Source organism: Bubalus bubalis, chromosome 10 (genome assembly GCF_019923935.1).
Source record: "Bubalus bubalis isolate 160015118507 breed Murrah chromosome 10, NDDB_SH_1, whole genome shotgun sequence".
NCBI lineage: Eukaryota > Metazoa > Chordata > Mammalia > Artiodactyla > Bovidae > Bubalus > Bubalus bubalis.
Genome location: NC_059166.1, coordinates 64166020 through 64193981, shown reverse-complemented (window position 1 = coordinate 64193981; position 27962 = coordinate 64166020). Strand labels below are relative to the sequence as shown.

The 27962-nt window shown below is 38.8% G+C and overlaps 2 protein-coding genes across 10 annotated transcripts in view; one reads left to right on the top strand and one right to left on the bottom strand.

The window, feature by feature from the left end:
• Positions 1 to 14888, bottom strand: part of CDC40 (cell division cycle 40) — a 47971-nt gene extending 33083 nt beyond the window's left edge. The window contains exons 1-2 of the mRNA XM_006071831.3: positions 14555 to 14888; positions 2539 to 2625 (exon numbers count right to left, since the gene is read on the bottom strand). Of these exons, the coding sequence (XP_006071893.2) occupies positions 2539 to 2625; positions 14555 to 14827 (360 nt within the window). The 5' untranslated portion in view covers positions 14828 to 14888. The remainder of the gene's footprint in view (positions 1 to 2538; positions 2626 to 14554) is intronic.
• The window catches only part of WASF1 (WASP family member 1), a 130089-nt gene that overhangs the window by 42213 nt on the left and 59914 nt on the right, over positions 1 to 27962 (top strand). For 6 of the 9 annotated variants that reach the window (XM_006071830.4, XM_044924398.2, XM_006071828.4 and 3 more), the window contains exon 1: positions 15653 to 15769. The exons of 1 other annotated variant lie outside the window; for it this stretch is intronic. The gene's annotated coding sequence lies outside the window, so the exon portion shown is untranslated. Of the gene's footprint in view, positions 1 to 15177; positions 15297 to 15557; positions 15770 to 27962 lie in introns of those variants that run through there. 2 more of the 9 variants (XM_006071824.4, XM_006071826.4) reach the window with 2 other exon arrangements.

The window sequence follows — 27962 nt, the reverse complement described above, 5'->3', positions numbered from 1 at the left end:
ATAAGTGGTTGTTTTATTTCTTTAGTCTCCATCCCTGTTCTTTTCCATCATGCAAATCTTTAAAATAAATCTTCCTAAAAACTCATCTATTAAATCAAGACCAAACTTGCTACCTTGGCCCCCAGAGCCTGTGCAATACCTTCTGTACAAAGTGCTGCTCTAGTCTTAGCCTGTTCCCCTCTACTAATAATGACTAAAGCACTACTGTTCTTTATATTTTGTGATTTGGCTTATGCTGTTCCCTTCTGCCTAGAACCTTTCCTCTAAAGGCCTACCTAGCCATCAATGTCAATAATATTAACATAAATAATAATAAAGGCTATAATTTATTAAACGCTTATTATTCTGTACCAGAGAGTTTCCTAAGCACAACATATCTTATCTCATTTATTTTTATAATTCAGTAAACAGAAATAATCTTCATTTTACCTATGAAAAAAAATAAGATAATTTAAGATCACAAAAGAACTAATAAGTGGTCTGTGTAGCCCCACATCTCATGTTGTTAACCTGGACTGTATTGGTTGGTCATTCAAAAAAAAATTGCTAGTTACACACACTATAGAAAATAGTCTGGTCTCTCTCTTTTTTTTTTTTCTTAAAAACAAAACAAAACAAAAAAACACGTGGCATATCCTCTCTGGTAAACACTAGCATGAGGAAAGGGATTAAATCTTGTTTCTAATGATGGATTTTCAAATCATGAGAACTTGAATTTCATCTAGGAAAGCTCTGGTAATACTTTCCAGACTTTGGCAAGTTATTCAGATTCTAGTCAAAAAGTTCAAAGTCGGTAATTTATATCACAGACAATTTCTTTGTAAAACTGTAATTTTTCTTCACTTTTCAGTCTCATCACTATTTTCTTAAATTGTTGACAATAAGCATTGAAATGTTCCTAACATAAACCAATTGATACATCTAATGTGAGGTTCCCTAACATAGGGTGGGGGGAGAACAAAAAATTAAAGGACTGATAACCCCAAAACAAGAATGATAAACGTACTGTCTTGTCAATAGCATCCCACAATTTTTTGACCTTTTGAATTTTTCTTGAAAGTTTTGAAAAATAATCACACAGCCGTATGTTAGTTATGCACAGGATCTAAAACTTTAAGAAAAACAGGCTTTATAGGAAATACACTAACAGAAGAATGTCACACATCATGTCACTTTCAAATTTTCTCATTTTCTGAATTCAGTGGCTAAACTGAAGTACTTTACATTAAAAAAAAATATACATAATAAAAACATATATAATAAACTACCTCTGTTTAAAGCACCAGCTAAAATGGTGCCAAGAGCTAGGAAACAGCCTATAATTTAACAGGTATAAGGATTTAAGAAATAATGGAATAAAATAAAATTGTAGCACTCTCCAGAGCATGAGAATGCGATTTTTGCTTATTGCACACTTAAGAGAATACCCAGGGCACTAGCACTGCCATCCTTGGCGGCACTACACGGTGCCACTGCCGAATTTTAAGTGACCGTGGAAACCTAAGCAGGCAAAAATTACATGAAATAGCTTATCAAAAAAAAAAAAAGGGCAATGACTATATGCCAAAAACGAATAAACATTAAAAAGTACTTTTTTCTCTACCAGGATCAATAAGATACAGCTCCTCATCTCTATCCTTAAAATGCTCTGAAAGATCCTGCTACTGAACTGGTATTATTATTACTTTTTATAATGATCTTTTTCTGACATTTTTTATCAATCAAGCATTCTTTTCTCCTTTTTAAAGGCTAAATATCTAAAAATCTAATCTTTCCTACAAAGACTTTCCGACAATTTTCATTATTTGTTTTTTTTTTTTCTTCAGCTTGTTTAGTGCTTCCATCACCATTTATCATCAAGAAAAAGAATTCATAAGATGTCTGACTCAGAGCAAGCAATAAACAGTGTGACTAATTTTGAGCCATGACCACATCAGCATGGCATCTCTTTTTACTGTTTAACACAGCAGCATTTGTCACTAGGTGTTTCATAATATACTATGCATTAATGATGCTAATCAACCACAATTTTTTCCCTCAGTTAACTTGTAACACTCCCTTATCAACACTGAGAGGAAGATGTTAACTAAGTCTGCCTCTAAGAGTTAGATATATCCTTACAAAAGTGTACTATTTAACTTTTGGAGAATAGAAGGATGTATTTTCCCTTCTTTTTTAAATTGAGATATAAGTAACATATAACAGGAGATATTTTCTGACAGTTTAAACAGTGTACTTTCATGAGAAAACTTTGAAAAATTCACCAACTGTTTATGTACCTAAGTATGGGCTTCCCAGGGGGAGTCAGTGGTAAAGAATCCACCTGCTAAGCAGATGTGGGTTCGATCCCTAGGTCAGGGATCCCCTAGATAAAGAAACGGCAACCCACTCTAGTATTATTGCCTGGGAAATCCAATGGACAGAGGAGCCTAGTGGGCTACAGTCCATGGGGTCACAAAAGAGTTGGCTTAGCAACTAAAACAACAACAATTTAAATACTTCAGCAAAATACACTCTTAATCTAATACATTTTCTTACCTCAGGAGCAAACATGGTCTCATAAGTAGGATTATACTGAACCTCTTTGACAGCAGGGTCAAGGTGAACTCCAGTCTCCAAATCTTCCTATAAGAAAACCAAATGAACATTAAAGATATGACAAGTAATTACTATATTTTATAAATTACATTAAGGTCACACTAGCCATCTTAACACCAATTTTATGAAGATTACACTAGTACTTTATGATTAAGCATTCTAATAATCCAAGGCTAATAAAAGTACATAATGTAAACAGTTATAGGGGTTAGAATGCATAACAAAACATTTTTCCTTCCAAAGCACTGACTATCTTATCTGAACAAATTAAAATTTCTAAATAAGTCAACACCACTCAAAGCCTTATAAGAGAGTCCAAAAGAGAGTCCTTTTTTATTAACTCAAAAGGTCTGATCTTCTGGTTCCAAATTTAAGAGAAGCACGCCTTCTTTATTCAGCACACCTTATTAGATATGTACCGGCATGGACTTGGTTAGGGAGGAAACCTATTTCCTCCAGAGGAAATTCTATTTCCTGCAGAGGAAATAGAAGGGGGTGTCAGGGTCCAAAACTTCTAAATCTATGTGTTATTATCTATGTCAACTCTTATATTCATCCTCCAATTTAATGAACATAAAAATCTCATCTCCACCAGAGAATCACTGGTAGTCTATCTTATGTAACCCCACCACATGAACAATTAAAAATTACAATTTTCTAGCCTGGATCTCTTCCCTGAAACTCTAGGGATTTATATATCTGAGCTTTCAACTCAACATCTTTTCTCCCAGGATGTCTAACAGGTATTTCAAACTTAATATATTCAAAAAGGGAACCTCTGGTTTCTCCTTCCTAAGTGACTCCTGCTCCTGCTGCTGCTGCTAAGTCACTTCAGTTGTGTCCGACTCTTTGTGACCCCATGGACTGTAGCCCACCAGGCTCCTCTGTCCATGGGATTCTCTAGGCAAGAATACTGGAGTGGGTCCATTTCCTTCTCCAGTGACTCGTTCTAGCCTTCTCTGAGTGAACCATAATTCTACCCTTACATCTGTTCAGGTGAAAATCGCCAGAGTTATCCTTGACTCCTTTCTTTCACATTGTACATCCAACCCATCAGCAAACCCTCTATCTTCTCTGGATACCCAGAGTTCACCCACTTTTCAAAGTCCTTTTTCACTATCTCCTCAGTCCAACTTATCTTCTTGCACCTGGATTATTGTAATACCCTCTGAACTAGTCCCTGCTTCTGCCCTTGTCCACCCACACCTCACTCCATAAAGAGGCCAGTGTGAGTCTTTTAAAATATTAGTCGGATTATGTTACTCTTTCACTCTTAAACCCTCTGGTAGCTTCTCCGCTTAGGGTAAGAGCTGAGTGAAGGCCTGCAGGGCTCATTACCAAGTTGTTCTCAGAAAGTATGGCTCCCAAGAGTAGTTTTTATAGGGCATTGCTGTCTTCCTGGACTGTCTGTCCTGGCTCAAGCATTTACTATTAAAAACGTGCTATCGCTACATGTTTTATTTATATATCAAACATGTTATAAACAAATTTCCTTTAATTTAATTAGGGTATTCAAGTTATATTTTGAAATTTTTAAGGAAGTTATATATCATATATGATTTGCATTTCAGTAAAGCTGAAATTACAAAATTGCCATCATAAAATGAAAAAGTTTGAATCTAACTGGTTGAGAATTTACCCTCCATAATCTGTCCTTTATCCTTACCAACTCTGTCTTCACCTAGCTCTGTGCCTGTGCTCACTTTACTCCAGACTCTCTGGCTCATCTGTTATTCCTGGAATTCGCCAAAAGGCAATCCTATTTCAGGGTCTCTGCACTTAACTCTTCCCTCTTCTTGCAATGTTCTTTCTCTGGATAGCCACAGGACTGTTCTCTCTCCTTTCAGGTCTCTGTATGGTTTTTCTATTTTCCCTTTACCCTGCTTTATTTTTCTCCATTATATTTATCACCACCTGACATATTTATTGTCTACTTCCCTCTATTAAAGTATAAGCTACCGAAGTTGGACTTTGTATACACAAATGTGTCCTTAGCCCCTAGAACTATCCCTAACATACCACCATCTTTATTTTGCTGGCCTCTTGCTGATGTAGGATACATCTGTCAACATAATGCAAAGCTAATACAAAGCAATATGGCAAATTTTGCAGGACAGGTAGGATATCATGAAGTTGACAGTGATGCTGGAGAAACTGTGTCACAGACAAACGAAGATCTGGTAGGGTCAGACCAGTTAACGACCAAAGGTAGAAACCTGACGGGAAAAATAATACTACAGGCAGTTATGCTTCCAGAATTTTGTCACTATTAAAACACCCTTCACCAAAGCAGGCAACTTAGTTACTTGACTTCACAAAGATACAGTCCGGTCTGGCTCCCTTAAACATCCTTCCTCTTTGTTTCAAAATCGTCTACATCTTTATCTTATCCTTTCTCTTGACTTCAACCTCCACCCCCAATTTTTATGTGCAGTCTTGACCACACCTGGCCTCTGTATCCACATACTTAACAGACTATTGAAATTCATTATACGGATATTTCACAACATCAAACACTTTGCTGTGTCCAAAACAGAAGATACTCTTCCCTCAACTCTGCTGTCACACACTAACAAAGCAGGCACTGAGTCTTACTGATTGTACCCATGAAACATTTCTCCAGCAACCCTATTCCCAATCTCCATTTTCTACCTCCTGATGCACACTTCATATCTTGCCTGGTCTATTATAATACATCCTTATCTGCTTTAATGTGCCCCATTTTTGACTTATTAGACTAATTGCTGATTTTTTAAAATACCAAGCACTTTCATGTTTTCTGTGCTGTTGGCAATGTTACTTTGGTCCTTGTGCATTTCCCTTCATTATCTGATAATATGTCATCTTCTTTTCCCTGATACTTTCTCTCCTCTTGGCCCAGGAAAAATATTTTTCATCCACAGTTCCAAGAGACGTTGTTCATAACTCCTAATAGACCTTGTAATACATTATTTGTTGCACATGACTTTTACTTAATATTTCATATCCTTACTGCCTAGCAGAATGCAGGGCATTAAGTCCATGTTCAATAAATATTAGTTAAATGGAAAGAAATGACAGATCCATAGACAAATCAGAAGATGAAGGCTGACCAAAGATCACTGAATTCTGCATTTATGTCACAAAAAATCTTGGCCAGAATTTTGGTAATGGGGTGAAGTATGGAGAGCCTGTTGCAAGGGGCCGAGGTATAACGGAAGATTTAGGAAAAAAAGACAGTAAAATTTTTTGCTCTTTCAAGACATCTGGCAGTAAATAAGAGATGAGGAGCCAGACTGAAGGATTTTAATGGTAAAATTCTGTTTCTTTCCTTTTTAAAGAAAAGGCTAAGCCAAAGATTCAGTCAGTCATAAGCTACAGAAAAAGCACAAGTAGGGAGAAACATATGATAAGAATGAGGGAATAATCAAAAAGCTGTGGTCATTCTGGAAGAGGGGTGGGAAAGGAGTGAATCCGGGAAAGAGCCAATTAGCCTCTGAAAAGAGGAGGAGATGAAATAGAGACTACAGTAACAAGAATGAATAATGGGTGATAGATGTTTGGAGTTGGTGGGAGACTTTGGGACTCACAGGTGATCTTCTAATTTTCTTTATGTAGTTAGGAACATAGACATCTTCAAAAAACAAGGGTAGTATCTGGATTCACTTATTCATTCAGTAAATACTGCCTGAGTGCCTACTATGTGTCAGACACTGTTCTAGGCCCTGTAGAAACAGACAAAGCTCCCTGTCCTTATAAAGCTTATATCCTAATGGGGAAGACAGACAATAACCGATATAATAAAGAAGTGAATTTGCTAGAAGAGGGTAAGTGCTATAAAAAGGAACATTTAACAACATCAGTGCCAAGATCAGGGTAGACACAGTATGTCACATAATCCTTGCAACACTTCTGTGAAGTAGTAGCAAGCTTAAGTCACCGACCCCAAGGTACCAACAGAGTAAGTAAGTAAAGGAAAAAGTTAAAGTAGCCACAATGAACAATGTTAAAGATACCTAATTAGTGGCAAACAAACAAACAAAAATCACTGAGTATGGGTCAGGGTTTTTAGTTACAAGTAAGTGAAACGTTGCCTGGAAAATCCCATGGACGCCTGGTAGGCTGCAGTCCATGGGTTCGCTAAGAGTCGGACACGAATGAGCGACTTCCCTTTCACTTTTCACTTTCATACACTGGAGAAGGAAATGGCAACCCACTCCAGTGTTCTTGCCTGGAGAATCCCAGGGACGGGGGAGCCTGGTGGGCTTCCGTCTATGGAGTCGCACAGAGTCGGACACAACTGAAGCGACTTAGCAGCAGCAGCAGCAGCAAGTGAAACGTTCACAGGCTGATTAAACTATATTGAATCCTTTTGAGTTTCTCTTGGAATTCTCAAAGGTGGAGAATTAGCTTGGGGGAACAGGCGCCAAAACAGGGTTAAGTATATAGATGGAATCATAATTCAAAATCAATCATGTCTCAAAATCAGTCCAGTGAGGACAAAAGGTCACTGTTACCAAACATGATTATTAAACACTGGATGCTGCGATCGAGACTGCTGGTTGAAGGAACTAGATTATGCTGGTCACCACTGGTTGCCACGTAAAATGTTCTTTCTTTGCTTCCTCGTGGATTAGCTTTAGATTAGAATTTAGGTGGTGCATCTGTCTGTCCCAGCCCAAACCACAGCCCTAAGCCTTAGCCAACAGGGAGCTGGGAGAATGAGAATCTGGGTTTTCAGCTTCTGAAGCAGGGAAGGGTGTTAACACTACAAAGGAAGGGTGCTCCGAAGCTGGGCCCCTACTTACGTGATACATATACGTTACCCCAGAAAGCATACCAAATCCTCATTGACTATAGAGAGTACATAGGGCTTAGCATCAAAACACAATACCATAAAGTTAAGCTGCATAAAAATGAAATTAAATTATTTTCTCTCATAACATTCAACTTATACTGATAAACTGCTTAAAAGAACAAGAGGCTCAGCCACATTCATACCTCCCCAGCGGTTTTTTTTAGAAAACAGTTGCTAGAACCACTTTATAATATGATTTACCAGATCTTTCTGATTAAGGGTATTTTAAATATTCTAAATTTGAATTACTTTAAACAGAGTACCATGAGACATCAAGTTTTAAACACAAAATACAATTTAAAAAGAACTACTTTTAAGAAGCAACAGTGGCAACTAATAAAAAATATAAATAGGTCCCAGTCTCTGGTTCCTGCTAATAAAATTACAGAACAAACTGAACAACTCTTCAGAAACTGAAGAGTTATTAATTTTACATTTAATTAGAAAAACTTGGACAACATCACAACCTTGTTTTAATACCCACGAGGAGTTCAGTAACAATTAGGCATGCAATTGAAATTAGCAGAGAATTACAAAGGATTTCTATTCAGCTTCAATTATCCATGAAAATTAAAGTGCAGTAAGTGAAGGGCACCCTATGGGTCAAATAAGTTTAAACAGGTTATCTTTTGTTGATTCAAAGTAATTTGAGAATAAAGTTAAATATTATCTACATTGTAGTCTTTTTCACATTTCTTAGCTGTTATACAAATAAGAAAATGGATGCAAAAGCACTTTGTAAACTATAAAGCAGGACATAAATATTAACCATTGTTACAGACGATCAGTGTTATAGGTTTTTGTCCCCAGAAAGTGAAAATAACTAGACTTCTAAAATGGGAGCTTAAATGGCTGAGATAAAATAACAGAAATTCATATGAAGATACCTTTTGAGTTTTGCCCTTAAAAAAATACAGAGGAAAAAGACTATAATAAAAGATAAAATGTTTTCTATTTCTAAAAAATTTGGCCCAGGGTTATAAGTGCAATTTCATAATTTTCAAATCTGGGGTTTTGTAGTTATCTTTTTGTGTCTGATTAGCTTAGATGCATTGTGGTCAGAGAATGTGATTATGATTTAAAATGTACTGAGATTTATTTTATGGCCTAGTACATGGGGTAGCAAACTACAATTATTGGGCCAGGTCTAGCCCACAGTCTGTTTCTGTATCAACAAGCTAAGTAAATGTAAGATACTTACATTTTAAAGGGTTGTTTTAAAAAAGAAAGATGGAAAGACAGTAAGATGTGACAAAGACTGTATGTGGCTAGCATGTTATATGCGAGTCACTCAGTTGTGTTCGACTCTTTGCGACCCCATGGACTACAGCCCACCAGGCTGGAATTCTCCAAGCCCACCTGGAATTCTCCAGGCAAGAATACTGGAGTGGGTAGCCATTCCCTTTTCCAGGGGATCTTCCCGACCCAAGGACTGAACCTAAGTCTCCTGAATCACAGGCGAGTTCTTTAACATCTGAACCAACAGGGAAGCTCAGTGGCCAGCACAGCCCAAAATATTTACTATCTGGCTCTTAACCAATCCTTGGCCTAGTATATGGTCAGTTTTTAAAAAATGTTTTATTAGTGCTTAAAACAATTTTCTACATTGAATGCTATGTCCTTTATACCCTTTAGATACAGTTTCCTAATTTTGTTGTTTGAATTTTCTATATCATTACTGATATTATTTTGCTTTATCCTATCAATTATTGAAAGAGGTATATTAAAATCTTCTGCTATAATTGTAAACTTGTCAATTTCTCTCATAGTTATAAAAATTTTTGCTTAAATATTTTGAGCTTTCTACATTATTGTGTGCTAAATTGCTTCAGTCATGTTTGACTCTTTGAGACCCTATGGACTGTAGACTGCCAGGCCCCTCTGTCCGTGGGATTCTCCAGGCAAAAATACTGGAGTGGGTTGCCATGCCCTCCTCCAGGGGATCTTCCCAACCCAGGAATCGAACACGTCTCTTATGTCTCCTGCATTGGTAGGCGGGTTCTTCACTAGTGCTACCATTAGATGCACATAAATTTAAAATTGTTACATACCCCTTTGTGAATTGAGCCTTGAATCATTATGAAGTGATCCTTTTTCCATTGTAAGTCTATTTTACTGACCCTAATACAACCAATGCCATTTTCTTTTGCTTGGAATTTGCCTGATATACCATTATGGAAGTAGTAAGTCAAACAATTAAATAATGGGAAAAAAAACCCCACAATTTATTATTATACTAGCATAAAAATAAGATGCACCTAGAAATCTCTGTGGGGATTCCTAGGTGGTGCAGTGGTAAAGAATCCACCTGCCAATGCAGGAGATGCATGCAGTACAGGTTCAATCCCTGGGTCAGGAAGATCCCGTGGAGTAGGAAACAGCAACCCACTATTCCACAGAGGAGCCTGGTGGGCTACAGTCCACGGGGTCACCAAGAGTTGGACACCACTGAGTGACTGAGCACACACACAGAAATCTCTGCAACAAAACTGTTCAAGATATTGATGCAGGAAATTATAAACTTTCAAAGAAATTAAAAATCTAAAGAAGACCTAAATGAATGAATAGATAGAACACTGTCTTCAAACTGATCTATCATTCAATTCAATCTCAAACAATATCCCACTTGGATGTTAGCAGAACTTACAAGCTAATTATAAACCATATGTAGAATTACAGGGGACAAGAAGAGCCAAGACATTCTTGAATAACAAAAAATGGATAGAGGTGAGGGGGTAGAACAACCTACAAAGATCAAAGCCATATTATTAAAAATATTCATACCATACACAAAACTTAATTCCATGGATTTATGGCTTAAATGTAAAAGCAAAAATATAGTGCTTTCAAAAGACAAAATAGGAGCATATTTTTATGGCTTTGGTAGAAGACTTTATCCAACAAGGAAAATCTGTGGCTTGTTATTTCTCCATAACAAGACACAAATTTGCAACATACATAATCAACACAGGATAATATCCAGAATATATAAAGATCTCCTACACATTAGAAGGAAAAGACAACCCAATAGTAACTTCAAAAATAAAAACACTAATAAGATATATGAACTCTCATTAGTGTTCAGTGATATGGATTAAAAAACATTGTATAAGTTCATACTTTGCCAAAATGTTTACTATTAGTCACAACTTGACAATTACAGGTGAATGTATTTGTATGCTTCACATCTTTTCCCCTGGATATTTTTCCACCATTAAATTTACTAGGTATAAGCTTTTTAAAGTAAAGCTTATTAACAAACAAGTGATGATCAATATCCTTTACTCTCATAGACACTAGAGCACTGGGGCGGTTTAGCCCCAGCCCTATTTCTAATGGACCTCTGATACTTTATTCAATCTTTTCTCCTGGATTATCTTACTTGTAACGTGAAGTGATTGAACTGAGTTCTACAGATGTCCCCACACTCCCACCCGTTCGGTATACATTGAATCTCAATGTTCGTACTTTTTCAAGACTTTGTTTTCCACTTATTCTTTCATTCCTTTACTCACCTTATCTCTCTCTCATAATTTTGTATACGAGGCACTGAAAACATGAAAACAAATATACACAACAACCTCAGGTCTCTAGGGTCTGGTCCAGAGGAAAGAAAAAAATTAACAAATCACAGCAATGTGGCAAATGCTGTATATACAACTGAAGTGTGGGAAGGGGGTTGAGGTAGACGGAGGAAGAAACATGCGCTGAGACTGAACAACAGCAGAGTTTTGGGGGGTGGGAAAGAAGGGAGGCATGAGGCAAGGGATTTCCAGGCACAGAGGCTGCTGCTGCTGCTGCTAAGTCGCTTCAGTTGTGTCCGACTATGTGCGACCCCAGAGACGGCAGCCCACCAGGCTCCCCTGTTCCTGGGATTCTCCAGGCAAGAAGGCACAGAGGCTAGTGTGAGCAAAATCTTGAGGGGGATAAAAGAAAATAGGCTTTGAGGGCTTTGTGGAGAGGTCATCATGGGAGAATGGCAGGCCTCATATGTTATTAATACATAAGGAACTTAGAAATTACTGGGCAGGCAATAGAGTGTCTTTGGCAAGGAAGTGATATGATAACACTGGAATTTAGAAACTCATTCTGAGTGCATTGTGAAGGGAAACTCGGGATATGGAGCTGGGAGACAAGAAAGAAGGAAGTAGAAAGTCCAGTTAGAAAGTTATTATAATTGTCTTGAAGAAAAATTAAAAAATTATAAGAATCTGAACAGTGATAGCAGAAAAGGAAAAAGAGATGTGATAAATAACACAGGCACTATTTAGTAATGGTTCCTATTTATTACCAGGACCTATTACCCAATAGTAGGAATTCAGAGAGAAAGAAAAGTCAAGAATGACACTTGAGAGAAGTGAGGAAGATATAAAGTAGGCTGCATCAGTAAAAACAGAGAAGTAGAAATTGATTTGAGAGACATTAATGAAACAGACATGTTAGAACCATTTGATTGATGAGCTTCAGGGGCTGAGGAAGAAGGAAAAGGAAGACCCCTCTGTTCTAATATGTAGGTTGTGGAATCATTAATTCAAATGGGAAAAACAGGTAAAGCAGATCCTGAGGCAAAGAAAATGCTTATATTTTAACACATTGGATTGGAGGTGACTGAGAGCCATCCTGGGAGAGAGGTGGAGAGCTCTGAAGCTAGCAAGGAGTTTAGAATGGATAAAGATAGTGTGCCTGGCACATGATTTATGAGATAATTACTAATGTTATCTCCTACTTTACAGATGGGAAAAAAGTTAGACATGGAACACTTAAATAATTTATCCAAGGTCACAGTTCGGGTAACTCATGGAGGTAGGATTTGAATTCTGGCAGTCTTGATACCAGAGTCTATGCGAACCATTTCAGTATTCACTTGTGAGTCATCAGAAGTACTGCAGGTTGAAGGCCTGGAGAGTATGAGGGATGCAAAACGGACTAAGAGTCTCAGGAAACATCAATATTGAAAGGGAGGGCAAAAGAACAGGAAAGAGAAGGCTGAGGATAGACCCATGGAAGCCAGAGGGAGAGAAAGTTTCCAAGAACTATTTAATACTGTCACTTGATGCACATAATCAAGACAACAGAACTTGACAACTGGAAGCCCAGTGACATTACTCAGAGAGAGTAAGTTTCCCAAGAGGCTAGGGCAAGGCTGCATTGAGTTGAGGAGAAAGTGAGATAAAGTGGGAGAGCTCCAAAAAGCTGAGCTGCGAAAACAATGAAGACTCAGGAGGCTGCTGGAGGACTGTAAGTTTGAGGTGTTTGTTTTGTTATAAAAATAGAAGGATTCTAAGTATTCTTTCATACTTGATGTCTCTTTAAAAAGTAAAATCCACAAACAGCTCACTAAAAACCTGGAAGAGGCCTAAGTTATAGCACCTGACTTGGGAACATCATAATTAGAAAGGAGTTTTTGCACACTGCCTCCCCTCACCACATCCTGAGCTCCTGATCCACCCCCATTAGGCTCTACTGGACCAGTACTACCAACTGGTAGATACTGTCCTCCAGCTCCAGACACAGACATGTTTCCTCAGTTCTTCAAAGACATTCATCTCGTTGCCATCTCAAGGTTTGCTACCTCCTTTTGCTGGGAAACACTTACCTTATTGTGCACTTGGTTGCTGCTGCTGCTAAGTCACTTCAGTCGTGTCCGACTCTGCGTAACCCCATAGACAGCAGCCCACCAGGCTCCGCCATCCCTGGAATTCTCCAGGCAAGAACACTGGAGTGGGTTGCCATTTCCTTCTCCAATGCATGAAAGTGAAAAGTGAAAGTGAAGTTGCTCAATCGTGTCTGACCCTCAGCGACCCCATGGACTGCAGCCTTCCAGGCTCCTCCATCCATGGGATTTTCCAGGCAAGAGTACGGAAGTGGGGTGCCATTGCCTTCTCTGCCACTTGGCTGGCTGTTTCCTATTCCTCAAAGCCACTTTTTCAAGAAGACTTCCCTAAACAATCTAGAGAAGTCAGGCTCCTACCTTATTCTCTATTACAGAACTCTATTTCATGGAGTTCTGTTTTTTCCCTTCACAGTATTCTACCCACTCTGTAACCACTTCATTTGTTCACATTTTACTGGCTGCCTTTTCCACGAAAACTAACACATCAAGGTATCAAAGATGTCTGGCTTATTGGCCTCTGTGTCTTCAGCTCTTAGAACAGTTACTGGGAAGTAACATGTGTTCAATAAACACTTGTTAAAGGAACTATATAACCCAATTTCTTCCTTTATCACCTTCCTCAGTTGGGAACATGCACACTATTTCTTAAATTCAAGGTCTTTTCTCACTGCCTTGCCTTATATATGCACTTTTATTAGACACCGAGCTTTATTTCGTCACAATAATCCTCTTATGTATGTAGGTGCTTTAAAAATTATACTTCCATTGTACAGTCTCAGGTGAGGAGACTGAGGAAGCTGTCTAACTTGCCCAAGTTCAAACAAGTGGTGGAGCCGGGATCAGATTCTAGTTCTGACTTCAAAAACAAAACAAAGCCAGGCCGCTGCTCATTTAAAGCGAGGGCACATACTCTAGTCTGGGAAGTTCTGATTTACGTTTGTTTATGTTGTTACACCTGGAGAAGGCAATGGCACCCCACTCCAGTACTCTTGCCTGGAAAATCCCATGGACGGAGGAGCCTGGTGGGCTGCAGTCCAGGGGTCGCTAGGAGTCGGACACGACTGGAGCGACTTCACTTTCACGCATTGGAGAACGAAATGGCAACCCACTCCAGTGTTCTTCCCTGGAGAATCCCAGGGACGGGGGAGCCTGGTGGGCTGCCGTCTCTGGGGTCGCACAGAGTCGGACACGACTGAAGCGACTTAGCAGCAGCAGCAACAACACGTTGTTACACCTACTCTAACCAGGGCACCTCCTAATCCAGAAATTCAAATTTCACCCCCTCTTCCCGACTACGGGAGCTAAGAGCAGGGAGTGGAGGACTGTTTCGAACTTCCAATTCCCAGCTTCTCCCGAGAAAGACCTACAGAGGGAGTGGAATCCAAGCGATAGCCACTCAGCTGTCAGGACCGAGGAACAGGTAACCGGGGTTCTAACAAGTGACTGTCGGATTTTGGAGGAGAAACCGACAATTCCCGCAGCGCACCAGTGGCCAAAGCGCTTACCTTAACTGCCACCTCCGGAGCGGAGTCCACTGCCACTGCCAGAGAGGGCTTATCCGAAGACGATTTAGTTAAGTGCATGAGGGAATCCGCGGCTGGCAAGGAACACCGCCCGCCCTCACTGTCCGAGTCCGATTCGGACCCTGAACCCGAACCATAAGAAGCAGCGAGAGCTGCAATCGCAGCCGACATGACGGCAACAGATAATCTGTGAAGACCAGGCCCTGGCGGAAGAAGGAGCAGCTTTAGGTCCTGACAGATTGCAGTAATAGACATTATTTAGTTCCTCTCCTAAGAAACCATTTATATTTTAAAACAATCAACACAGTCGATGAACTAGTATTAGAATAAGTGCAGTGGTACTCGAGATTTGGAAATATCTACCTAGGTAAAGAGAGACGATTATAACAACTTACAACTTTCGGGACCTATGTGACTAGATTAAAGACTACGAGTTCCGAAATACCTTGAGGCCGCCAAGTGCTACACTCCCGGCGTGCAGCGCGGCGGGAAGCGGAAGAAGCACGATGGGGATTGTAGTTTGGAGAGAGGGGCGGGGCGGGGCAGGGAGGCCCCTCTTTGACCCCGCCCCTGAATGGTTGGTTCATTCAATTGGCTATCATCTTCCCTCATTCCCCGGCCAAGCACTGTTCTCTTCGTCCCCCTCCCCCAAACTGAGGATTGGGCAATACCATATAAGCCTCAGGAAAGGGGGGGGAAGAGAGATATTCATCCCCACTGATGGGTGAGTGGATGGGGGCTGAGTTTCCCACCACAGCTGCACCTGGGCACTGAGAGCTGAAGAGGAAAGTGAGAATCTTAAGTGGGAAGACGTTGACTGACGGGGAATAGCTCCTGGTGGGAAAGATGGGGGATTAGGTGGCGAGAGTCCAGCGGTTCCCCCCTGCTTCAGGCGCGGGTCTCCGCGTCCGGTTGTGGAGCGTCGCGAACGAGGAGGGGGCGGGTGGGGGGCGGCGGCGGCGGCGACTCACGGTGTTGTTCGCTCGCGCGTCGAGCGCACGGTGGGTCCGGTGACTGGCGGGCGTCGCAGGCGGCGTTCCCCGTGGCCCGGTTCCTCGACCACTGCCCACAGCGGGTTCCACCCGGGAGACTGACGCTCCTGGAGGCTCTAGGTGGAGTCCCGGGAGCTGAGGGGGACAGGCGGCCGCCGCCGAAGCATGAAGAAGGGGTAAGGCAAGAGCCCCTCAAGATTTCTCGGTGAGCGCGAGTCTCTGAGGAATTGTTTATCAGGGGGTCAGGGTACCGGGAGAGGAACTCTCCCCCACTGGCCAAGAACGGAGAGAGGTGCGCTTGGAGCGCTAGCCAGCCAAAGGTTGTGGGGATGGGCGCGCCTCCCCCGCGACGGCCCCCACCCCCATTCGCGGGTTTCCAGAGCTCCGGCCGCCCACCCGCCAGCGGAGCTGTGGACCCAGGGACCCGGAGGCCGGAGGGCGCGCCTGGTTCTCGGTTGCGGGGACCGCCTCGAGGTTGCTCTAGGCGGGGAGACTGCGGGTCTCACCTGAGGCGCCACCGCCTGAACGCCCCTGCCCCCGCGACCCGCCTCTGTGCCTGCTCGCTCCGGGGGAGCCTGCGGCACCGGGTGCCGGAGAAGCTAGGCTCGGGCTACGTGCCCGAGGCTCCGTAAAGCCAGCTGGTGCGTTTGCGTGTTTGAGCCGCGAGTCTGTGTCTCTAAAGACACAACATAACGGTAAAGCGAGTGCGGGGATCCCTTTCTTCGCTGGAAGAGGATGCGAAGCGGGCTGTCGTCTCCGACGCCTCCTCTGGGGAGAGGGGGGCCTTGGGCAGAGTTAGGGAGCTGCTCACCCAGCTCCGACGTCGGCGGGACTCGCCCATTGTGCCACCCGGATAATTATTCAACTCTGCAGCATCCATTGCACCTTTTCCCATTTTTCTTTTCCCCTAGCTATAGCATGCCCCCTAGCTTCGGTACTCTGACGCCTTCTGTTGCACTTGCGGATGATGAACTGGAATAATGGCAAAAAGAAAGCACATCTGACCTGAGCATTCACAACCTATCTTATAGCCGATTTATTAAAGAATCCCCAACTTGACTAGATACTTGAACACGATTCAGTTTGATTCTCTCGTTTTCTATGCAAAGTGTGCCTAGGTTTATATTTTTATTTTTTTGGGTGTTATATCCACGTGTTAGCTAAGTCTTGTTTCTGTCCAGGAATTGATGTATTGGTTTATTGGTTATGCAACCCGTCTAATGTTCTTTAATTTGTATAGGAGATAACTTTCATTTTCCTAATTGTTGATAGCACTATATCATAGTTACGGACACAGTTTTAGTCTTTCGAACTCTCAGGAACTGTTTATTTTATGCTCTAAGTTTCTGTTAGGAAAAGTGTTTTTCTTTACTGTCCAATATTTGATACCAAATTTCTCAAGTTTTGAATAAGGAAAGTTTTGTATATCTTTATTTTTCAGTAATGGAATATTTGATTGCTAATCCTAGGCTTCGGTTGAATGAAAGGAAGCATTTAATATTTAAGATGGGGTTTTAACTGAAATAACGATACATTTCCTAAATTTATCTAATTTTACTTTTTATTCTCCCTTTGCAATGTCATGTATTTAATTACTTGTCAGAGGATTTCTTCTCATTTTTTTAACTTCTGTCTGCAAGGATGGGTAGGCTACAATTTTGCATGATCTACCTGAAAGATAAAATATTTTTTAGAAACGGAAGAAACAACTGTTGGTTATTTGATTATTATGCTAAAAACTGTTTACATCTCATTATTTAAAAATAAATGATTCGCTACCAAAAATAAGTGTTTTATTTTTCTTTTTTGTAATCCTCCCTTTCTAGCTTTTCTTGTTTTAGATTGTTGGCATAACCCACTTGGTAAAACGAATTTGCACATAGGCATTGCAGAGGCAGTTGTTTTAAGGTACAGTAATTGTTTTATGGCACTTAGAAGTGGCCCACGTATAACTTGATGATGTAGAATCAGTTGCTTGTTAGGAAATGACCATGCAGTTTATAAAATGGACACCTTGCCTTGGTTTCCTTATAGGTAAATGGAAAAAGTCCATTTATGCCACCAACTGGTATGCATAAATTAAGTAAATATGTTTTCATGATGCTTTTAAATATTTTAAAATACTTATTCACATATTTTAGCTGGTGAATGGTGAAAATATTTCAGTGTAAAATACAGTGAAAAATGTCATTAGGATTTTCTGTGGCATGTTAGAATGGCTGATTTACATTGAATTTTGCTTTGAAACATGGCTCTAAATTGAATGTTTCTCATCCATCATATTTTTAATAATTGCAAATTTAAAAAGTAATAGTTAATACATATATGTAGTTTTCAGTATAGGTTTAGTTAATATTGATGAAAAGTTACATGATTTGGTAATAAAAAGTAGAGTATTGAATAAAGTTTGTGAAAAAGAAAATCTCCGGAAAACATTTAGACCTTTTTCATTGAAAAACTTGCAGAAAACACAATTCAAAATACATTTTCAATTTGTAATACATTGATGTTTGTAGTGTAATGTAATACATTGACTTTGTAATACATTGAAAATACATTGATCATTTGTAAGGTATGATATGGAGCTACTTTATTCAGGTTTGTAAATAACCATATATATGTTCAGAGAGTGTATCAACATAATACCATATTTAATTACACATATCCCTTTATTGTCAGAATAAGGTATTGCCAAGTACTTGATTTTCATTATTACAGTATCTAGTAGCTTTTGATTTCCTTTTTGGAGGGTTAATTCAATGAATTTTCATAGCAAAAACTGCTATTAAAGTATATTATTACTTTTACCAAAACAATACTTTTAATTACTTTGTGGTGAAATTTCATATAAATGATAAGACTATTCAAATATTTTTAAGGTTACTACTGTATAGTTTCCTTTTTAAGAATTAATTTGGTGACACTTCTAATGTTTCCTTAAATGACCGACTGAAATTCAGCTGCCATTATTACTTCATAAATACAGTTAACTCAAGATTTCTCTAAGCTCAGAAGATGCCAACTCAGGAGATGCGGGCTGGATCCCTGGGTCGGGAAGATCCCCTGGAGAAGAAAATGGCAATCCACTGCAGTATTCTTGCCTGGGAAATCCCATGGACAGAGGAGCCTGGGGGGCTGCAGTCCATGGGGTCACAAAGAGTTGATTTGAACATGACTGAGTGACTAAACAACAACTGAAATTGCTAGCATAGTCTTAGCAAATAGTATAGATTTAATTTTTGTTGGACTAATAAAATGGGAGAATGAAGAATATCCATTGATTTAGTGTAACATGTAGAAAAATTTTAAAAGATATATCAAATTTTCAATTCAGAAAGCATACGGCTTTATCTCAAGAGAAAAGAAAAAAAATGTATTGGGAAGTTCTTTGAACTTCACCTACCTATTCAGGTATAATTCCTTTACCCACACATTTTTTGAACTAGCATTAGAGATTGTATAATGTATACGTTGCCAACCTTTCATTTATGAGATGATAATTTCTTCTTACCTCTTATAGGTCACTTCATGAAAATGTACACTGAAGGTTTTTTTTTTAATTCCTAAATTATATGAGTATAGAAGTGTGTATGATTCTTTTTTACATACTTCATTTTTCCAGTAAAATATTAATAAAAAGATGTATATAGATTGTATCCTGTGGTAAATGTGCCCAAATACCTAATTTTAAGTGACCTTTAATGTAGAGCTTTTGCTTCCCTGGTGGCTTAGAGGGTAAAGCATCTGCCTGCAATGTGGGAGACCTGGATTCAATCCAAGACCCAGGTTCAATCCCTGGGTCGGGAACATCCCCTGGAGAAGGAAATACCCACTCCAGTATTCTTGCCTGAAAAACCCATGGACCGAGGAGCCTGGTAGGCTACAGTCCATGGGGTCCCAAAGAGTTGGGACACAACTGAGTGGCTTCACTTCACTTGAAGAATTTTGTGTTTTTAGTCTGTCTTAGTTTATAATTTTGAATCTTTGTGTATTGGTAGTTCATAACTTCCAATATAATTTATTATATTTTTAACTTGTAAAATGGTTTAGAACTTGGAACTTTCTCTGAAGCAAATTGCTTGGTGGTTAGATTTTCAGACAACTCACCAAATTTAACCCATAATCAACTTAACTGATAGGAGTAGACTAATAATATTAGAGAGTTGTAAAGTTGTGTTAATAATATTGAAAGTCCCTGTGATACTGTGTATAACAGTCTTTCTGTGGGAAAATCAGTATCTACCTTGAAATTCTAGGAATACATTTTTTTGTGTTAGATGTGACAGTTTTATTAGGAACTTGTCCTCTGACACTCATTGGACATGAAGAAGATCTTCCTCAGTGTTATATCATCTTGGGCAAGAGGTTAGAGTATGAGAAACTGGAAGGAGCTAGGATCGTCTTTGTAACGTTGAATAAGTAATTTTACCTCTTAAGGTCTTTGGTTTTCTCATTTATAAATTGAGAAGGTCGAGGTAGATGATCTCTGAGGTTCCTTTTGGTTACAAAGAAAATTCAAAGGTGTTTCGAAGCTAAGTGTAACCCTTTGTTCTCAGAGTTCATTTTCCCTTTCTAATGTCACTGCTTATATACTTTCTGTCAGAAAATTTATTCTTTCTGCATCTACTTCTGAAAAGATTATACTGTTAATCTTTTTCTCACCTATTCTTGGAAGCAAGACTTTTTAGATTTTTAAAGTTGTTAACGGCTGCTGTTTTGTTTGCGTTTGCTTTCATTTTTTTTTTTAAACTCCCAGCACCACCAAGAAACAGAATTAAGATGATTTTCTTTGCTTTCCTCTTTAGAGTTTTTTTACTGACAGCCTATAAGTGAGTCAAGGTATACTTGAATTATACTTTGGAGAAAGAGCATACCCAGTGTGTCTCCAGAGAAATTTTTTTAGAAGGCAAAATAGTGTAACGAAGGTTGTGGAGTCTTTATATGACGGTAAAGAGATGTCATACGGCTTGATAATAGAGTTGACAGATAATGTGTGGGGAGACGTGGGTTCAATCCTTGGATCAGGACGATCCCCTGGAGAAGGAAATGGCAACCCACTCCAATTTTCTTGTCTGGAGAATTCCATGGACAGAGGAGCTGGTTGGGCTACCGTCCATGGGGTTACAAAGGGTTAGACATGACTTAGTGATTAAACAACAACGACTCTGTATTTTTATTTGCTAAATGTGGCAGCCTTACCTTGGATGCTGTGATACTTTGGGCAGGACAAGAGTGTGGGTATGGGGCTTCCCAGGTGGCACTGGTGGTAAAGAACTGCCTGTCAATGCAGGAAACCTAAGAGATGGGGGTTTGATCCCTAGGTTAGGAAGATCCCCGGGGGAGGGCTTGGCAGTCCACTCCAGTATTCTTGCCTGGAGAATCCCATGGACAGAGGAGCCTGGTGGGCTACAGTCCATAGGGTCGCAAGGAGTTGGATGCGACTTAGCACGCACGCATGCATGCATGCGTGGTGTGTGGTTGGAGGCAGAGTGAGAAAGTCGTCTTCCCTGAGGACAGAACAGTTTTGTTGTTGTTATTTTGGTTGGTTGCTTTGCTTTGCTCTGCTTCATTTCTGTGTTTCTAACACTTGTTCTTTAAGCTAAATGGATATTTGAGCTGATATAATTGCAACAGAAGAGCAGGTAACTGATTCTCTTAGGGAGGTGGTAAGATCAAGATGCTGTGAGAAAAGGGGTCATGAAACACAGCTCTGTTTTTCATATACACTGGAGTATTTTGTAGGTTTTTAATTAAGTTCTTATTTGGAGGTTAATAATATTTAAGAGTAACAGGTAATACGGTCTCCTGAGAGGAAAAGAAGTACCATTGCTTGCTTGCTCTATGTGCAAGCTACTGTATAGATAGTTATATTTATTATCTTATTTATTTGATATCATAGTCTTATGAAGATTTTTTGGAGGAAGAGGGTTAACTGAATTAAACAAGTTTATTCTGCTCAGTAGAAGCACAGGTTCTCTGAAAACCACTCTCTTCCCTTTCCCCAGTAAGTTACTACTGAAGCAGCCATTTTAGTAGCTTGATAATAGTAATTCTGCTTGCCTACTACTACCTTCTACCCTGAATTCTGAGGGTAGCAGGTAGTAGTAAATAAGGTATTGGTGATTGTCAAAATCACCACTAAATTTTGACAATTTAGTGGTGATAATCTCATGCTAAACCAGTTATTCATTTAACACGTAATTGTTGGGGGCCAACTAGGTGCTAGACACAGAGAATAAAGAGTAATACAGAGGTCTTGATTCTTTTGGAGTTAATAGTATGGTAAGAGTCAGAAAGTAAAAACATGCACATGTTTATTATTGGACTGTGATGAGTGCTATAAGGGACAAGAACAGGCAACCTAGTTACCTTGAGAATCAGGGACAACTTTGAGGAAAGATGGGTGGACATTAGCTATGTGAAAAAGGAAGAGAATGTAAAGAATACATGGAAAATGATTTTGAGATGGGAAAGAGCTTGGTAGGTTCAAGAAACCCAAAAAGGCCAGAGTTGTTAAAGCTGAGCAGGAGGGATTGTGGCTTGATAGCTGGTTGTGGAGGTAAACAAGAAGCCTGATCATGCAAGGCTACAGAAGTTTTGGTTCAGTGAAAGTTATGGATTTTTATTGTAAGTGTATTGGGGAAGGCCATAAAGGATTTTAATAAGGGTAATCACTGAATCAAATCTGACTTTTAAAAAGATCACTGTGGCTTAGAGAGGGTCAAAGAGATCAGTCACAATTCTGCCCATTTTTGTACTTTATTGGTTTAGTTCCAGACACTGCATTGAGCTGGGTATTCAGGTTTTCCTGGGTCCCAGGTGTCCAGAGAATGGAATAATTTGTTTTCTCTTCAGTGGCTGAAGCTGTAAGACACAGAACTGGGAAACTATTACTGGCTTTGTTTCTTGCCAGGTGAAGTATATAAGTAGGGGCATCTTGAAGAAAGAATAAGAAGCAAATACAGAGTCCTGGCTGTGTTCAAGTGTCTTTGTCCATGGTCCTGAGATTGGGTTACAAAAGGCACTGTAATATCTCTGTAATAAGTCGTTCTTTTTACATAAACTGGTTGGAATGATATTTTTGGTACCTGGCAATCAACCAGTTGAATCCTCTCATGGATTTAGTAATTGGTACAAGGTCACAATGCTAGTAAAAATGGTAGAGGTGGAATTGAACAGAGATTTCAAAGTCCCGTTTTTTCCTATTGCCCTATGCTGTCAAGTCACCACTCCTTAAATTCATGATTCTAAAGGGATTGTAAGGACGTGGGTGTTGAGTGTGATGACATCTGTTGGATGATGGCAGCAGTGCTTTATTTTGTTGTTTGTCAATGGGACAGCTTCCTGACATTATTTTCTCTGAAGTAAGTTACTCAGGTCTACTCTAATAAGTTAATCTTTCTGTAACGATTAACTCATTTAAAAAAAAAGGAAAAGCCTTGTGTGTCAGGGAGTGATTAACTTATTTGATTCTTCTACTGAAAAATATGAAGTCTGTTATGTTTTCCTGTTAGACTACAAAAGTAAGCTTTTTTGTTTTCCACTCCTTGATAAGACATATATTGCATTGTATCTGGGTTTTTTATTTGTTTTGATAAATTTTTGTAACATAAATGTACTTTATCTCCAGATAAAGCTGGAGAATTGTAGAAAGGTTAAGCAAAATGGGAGGAATGGGAGAAGCATTTTATATTTTAGTTGAAGACTAGCACACATTTATTTTAAAAACCAAAACAGAAGCTGTGTGTGATATATCATAATACATGGCTAGAAGACATTTTCAAAGAACCCTCTTGGTTTCATTGGTTTTTCTCTGTTGATTTTCCTTTCTCAATTTCATTGATTTCTGCTCTGTTTTTTTTTTTTTTTAATTCTTCTGATTAATTTAGACTTATACTGCTTTTTCTAGTTTCCTAGAGTGGAAGCTGAGCTTATTGATTTTAGATCTTCTTTCCTAATATGTACATTCAGTGCTATGAATTTCCCTTTAAACTTTGCTTGCGATAGATCCCACACATTTTGACAAGTGATATTTTCATTTTCATTTACTTCAAAATACTCAAAAATTTATCTTAAGACTTCTTTGACCCATATGTTATTTAGAAGTGTGATGTTAAAATATTTGGGGATTTTCCAGCTGTCTTTATGGTATTACTTTCCAGTGTAATTCCATTGTGGTCTGAGTGTATGTGTTGTATGATTTTTGTTCTTTGGGGGAGAGGGAGGGTGTTTTACCGACCAGGATATGGTCTGTGTTGGTGAATGGTCTGTGTGAGCTTGAGAAGAATCTGTGTTCTGTGTTGTTGGGTGAAGTACTATGTAAATGTCAGTTACATCCAGTTGACTGATGAATCTTCTCAGTTCAACCCTATCCTTGTGAATTTTCTGCCTGTTGGATCTGTCAATTACTGATAGAGAGGTGTTCAAGTCTCTGTAATAGTGAATTCATCTATTTCTCCTTGAAGTTCTATCAAATTTTGCCTCACATATTTTGGTACTCTGTTGTTAGATATATATTGATTGGCCAAAAAATTCCTTTGGTTTTTTAAGTAAAAATGGAAGATACATTTTCCATTTTCACCAGTAACTTTATTGAACAACATTTTCACCATTTTGTTCCACTACCTTCTGCCATTTTCCAGGCAACTTCATAATTCCATCTTCCCAAAACTTTTTTATCTTTTTGAGCAAAGAACTGTTCCAGCTGCCTTTTACAGTCTTCCAGGCAACTGAATTTTTTTCTCTCAAGAGAATTTCATAAAGACCAAAATGGACATCTGAAGGTGTGATGTCTGGTGAATACGGCAGATGAATCAGAACTTCAGTCAAACTGTTAACAGTTTTTGCCTGGTCATCAAAGAAACATGCAGTCTTTCATTATCCTAATGGAATATAATGTATTTTCTGTTAAATAATTCTGGATGCTTTTCATCAGCTGCTGCTTTCAGTTGGTCTGACTAGGAGCAGTACTTGTTGGAATTAATCATTTGGTTTTCGAAAGAGCTCATAGTAGAGGACTCCTTTCCAATCCCACCATGTACACAACACAACAGCACCTTCTTTGGATGAAGACTAGCCTTTGGTGTGGTTAGTCATGGTTCGTTTCACTTGCTGCACGATCTCTCCCATCACACATTATTGTCCAGTGTTCACTTTTCATCATCTGTCACAATTTGTTTTTAAAATCTAATTTTTTTTTTTTACATTTAAGTAGAAATGTGAAACTACTGTCAGTATTTTTTCTCACTTATGTGGAACCCAAACATCAAATAACAACATAACCAAGCTGATGCAAATGATTTTTAGTGCTTGATCCAGATATTTTGAGTATGTTGGCTTTCTCCTTCATGGTATAACATTGACTGTTTTCAGTTAATGTCTTGGTTTGATCGCTAACTTCAACTGGTCTACCTGACCGTGGAGCATCGTCCAGGGAGAGATCCTCAGCACCAACTTCGTAGATCACTTTTGACACATTTGATCAGTCACAGCACCTTCCCCATGCACTGTGAAAATATTTTTTCCATTTAAGTTTCATTTTACCTTTCTTGAAATAATAATCCTAAAGGAAATCAGTTCTGAATTTTCATTGGAAGGACTGATGCTGAAGCTCCAGTACTTTGGCCACCTGATACGAAGAACTGATTCATTTGAAAAGACCCTGATGCTGGGAAAGATTGAAGGCAGAAGGAGAAGGGGACGACAGAGGATGAGATAGTTGGATGGCATCATCAACTCAATGGACATGAGTTTGAGTAAACTCCGGGAGTTGGCGATGAACAAGGGAGTCCATGGGGTCACAGAGTCGGACACAACTGAGCGACTGAACTGAACTGACTGAAATAATAAAACACAATATGCTGAGAAGCTTGCTTTTTTCTTCCATATTCAATATTAAAATGGCTACACAAAAATTCACTTCTTTTGATAATTTTTTTTAAAATGCATGCTGATATGACAGCTAACTGTCAAATTATAAGCTAACAAATTGTTTTGAATGAAGTTAAAGACAACTAACCAGCTACTAGGGCTATCTTACAGGAAAAACTGAACGAAACTTTTGGCCAATCCAATACATTAAGGACTGTTATGTCTTCTTAGAGAATTTATACCCTTATCATTATATAATGCCCTTCTTTATCCTTGAGATATTCCCCTGCTTAGAAGTCTGCATTCTCTGAAATTCTGTGTTTTTATATTTAAAGTGGATTTCTTGTAGACAACATTTGGTTGAGTCTTTTTTGTTGTTTATTATTCTTAGTGTATTCTGATATTCTCTTTTAATTGGTGTATTTGAATCATTCATGTTTAAAATAGCTATTGATATAGTTGGATAACTACCATATCTGTAAATGTTTCGTATTCATTGTATTTGTTCTTTTAAAATATTTAGAATGTTGGAACTTTTGAAATATTTGACTAGTTTAAAAGAGCAGTGGAATAGATAAAAATTAGAATTGTTCTAAAATTTAAGACATAGATTGATTTAAAATAAAGATGTGTTATTAGCAGTCCCCTAAAGAAACAGAATGGTTACCCATGTGGCCAAATTGCTCTTGACTTAAAGGTGACACCAGTAATAACAGGGGCACCATTTTTTGAGCACCTGTTATGTGCTAGACACTGTTCTAGGCATATGATGTAATTCTCACAACAACTCAGGGGGGAGATGTAATTCTCACTTATCAGATCAAAACTAAGGTTTGGGCATAGTCTGCAACAGTCTTTCACAATCGTAGCCATGATCTAACTGCCTGGTGTCTCATGCTTACTCCTGACTCAGGTATCCTCTAGATGTAGTGGAAAAATGGGATTATTTTGATTTAGTTGGTAGGTGGCAAAATTGGACATATGTGTTAGGGGTTGGTTCCAGAGTTCAAACCACTTGTGGAGTAAAAATCATGTACCAAATTATTGTACCATAAATACAAAGAGTTGAATGAAAATGGCTATGTCATATCCTTTTGATGAAGATCTAATTATTTTCCCAACAATTTGTACACAATTGAAAGTTTACTGAATTGTAGAGAAAACAGTACTTTGCTTTAAGATGATCTCAAATGCTAAGTGATTTGGTGTTATTAGAAAGAGAAGTCCAAAAAAGGAGTAAATTTTCTTTGAGGAATGAGGAGTTACTGATGGTGAAATTGGTTTTGGATATATTGAAAATGAGTTAATAAGACATTGTGTTGCAGTCTGTCAGACAGATAGCATAGGTTTGAGTGTTTACAGGGATGTTAGGGTTGTTTATATCAGTAATTTAAAGGGATAGTTCAAAATCTGGACATAGATGGGTTTATGAAGAAGAGAAAGTATAGAATGAACTAGGGCATAACAAAACTGTTGACTCATTATTTACAGAGTGGAAATTTAAAAGACAGCAGAGGATGCTGATGATGTGATCAGAGAAGATGTAATCATTATGAATATAATGGTATTCATATCAGAATATTATTCTGATATGACCCTTCAGTTGGGACCAGAGGATAAAGTAAGGCCTTGCGATCTGGGCAGTTCTCTTTGGAACAGGGATCTGAAATGCTAGTGAGGTAGGAAGGGAAGCAAAGCCAAAAGTATGTTGATGGTTTTGAAAATAGAGAAGAACTAAAGGATCACAGGGACTTGATAAGGACAAAGAAAGTTAATAGTGAGGAATTGGAGGGGTGAAATAGGATATTTCAGTCAGAGAGGAACATTTCACAGATGGAGATCTTAGAGGCAGAACTCTGAGAGTCTATATAGACACTGATGTTCTTAGTAGTAGAAGGGAAGGGGCCACTCCTCAGTCCTCAGGACTGGAAGCACTGATGTTTGAGCCCTCAAGAGAGAAAAGGTATATTTTAAGAAGCTTTGCTGTAAGTCTGTATGCCTCTAACCATTGCTCTGGGGTCAGCAGGCAGTGCATGCCACATCATTTGAGGTAGGAATCTTGGAGGGAGGAAAAGGGTCATGCTTTACTTGTGAATGATCAATTATAAATATAGTCGTCATCTTCTTTGCAAAAATAAGTGTTTTTTCTTTGTAATAGAAGCTGTCAACAATTGTTGGAGATCAGTGTTAATATAATTTTTATCATTGGTATAGTCATGGAAGTAAATGAAATAAAGATTGTCTCTTAATGGTTATGTATATAAAGGACTTAGTTTCATTGACATTAAAAAGAAGATTTAAATTTCTATTTTGTAATTTTATGCTAAGTACAGAAAGATGACAGTAATGACCTGTCATCAGTTGAACATGAATTTTAATATATATTTCTTGTAGTAGAGATGGATTTCTGAGTTCTCTAATTTGAAATTAATTAAATCTGCTCATTAACAGTCTGCCTGTTATGTGAGAGGTCATATTAAGAGCAGAAACTGCTGGCTTAAATAATATTTACTGTAATATCCTTATGG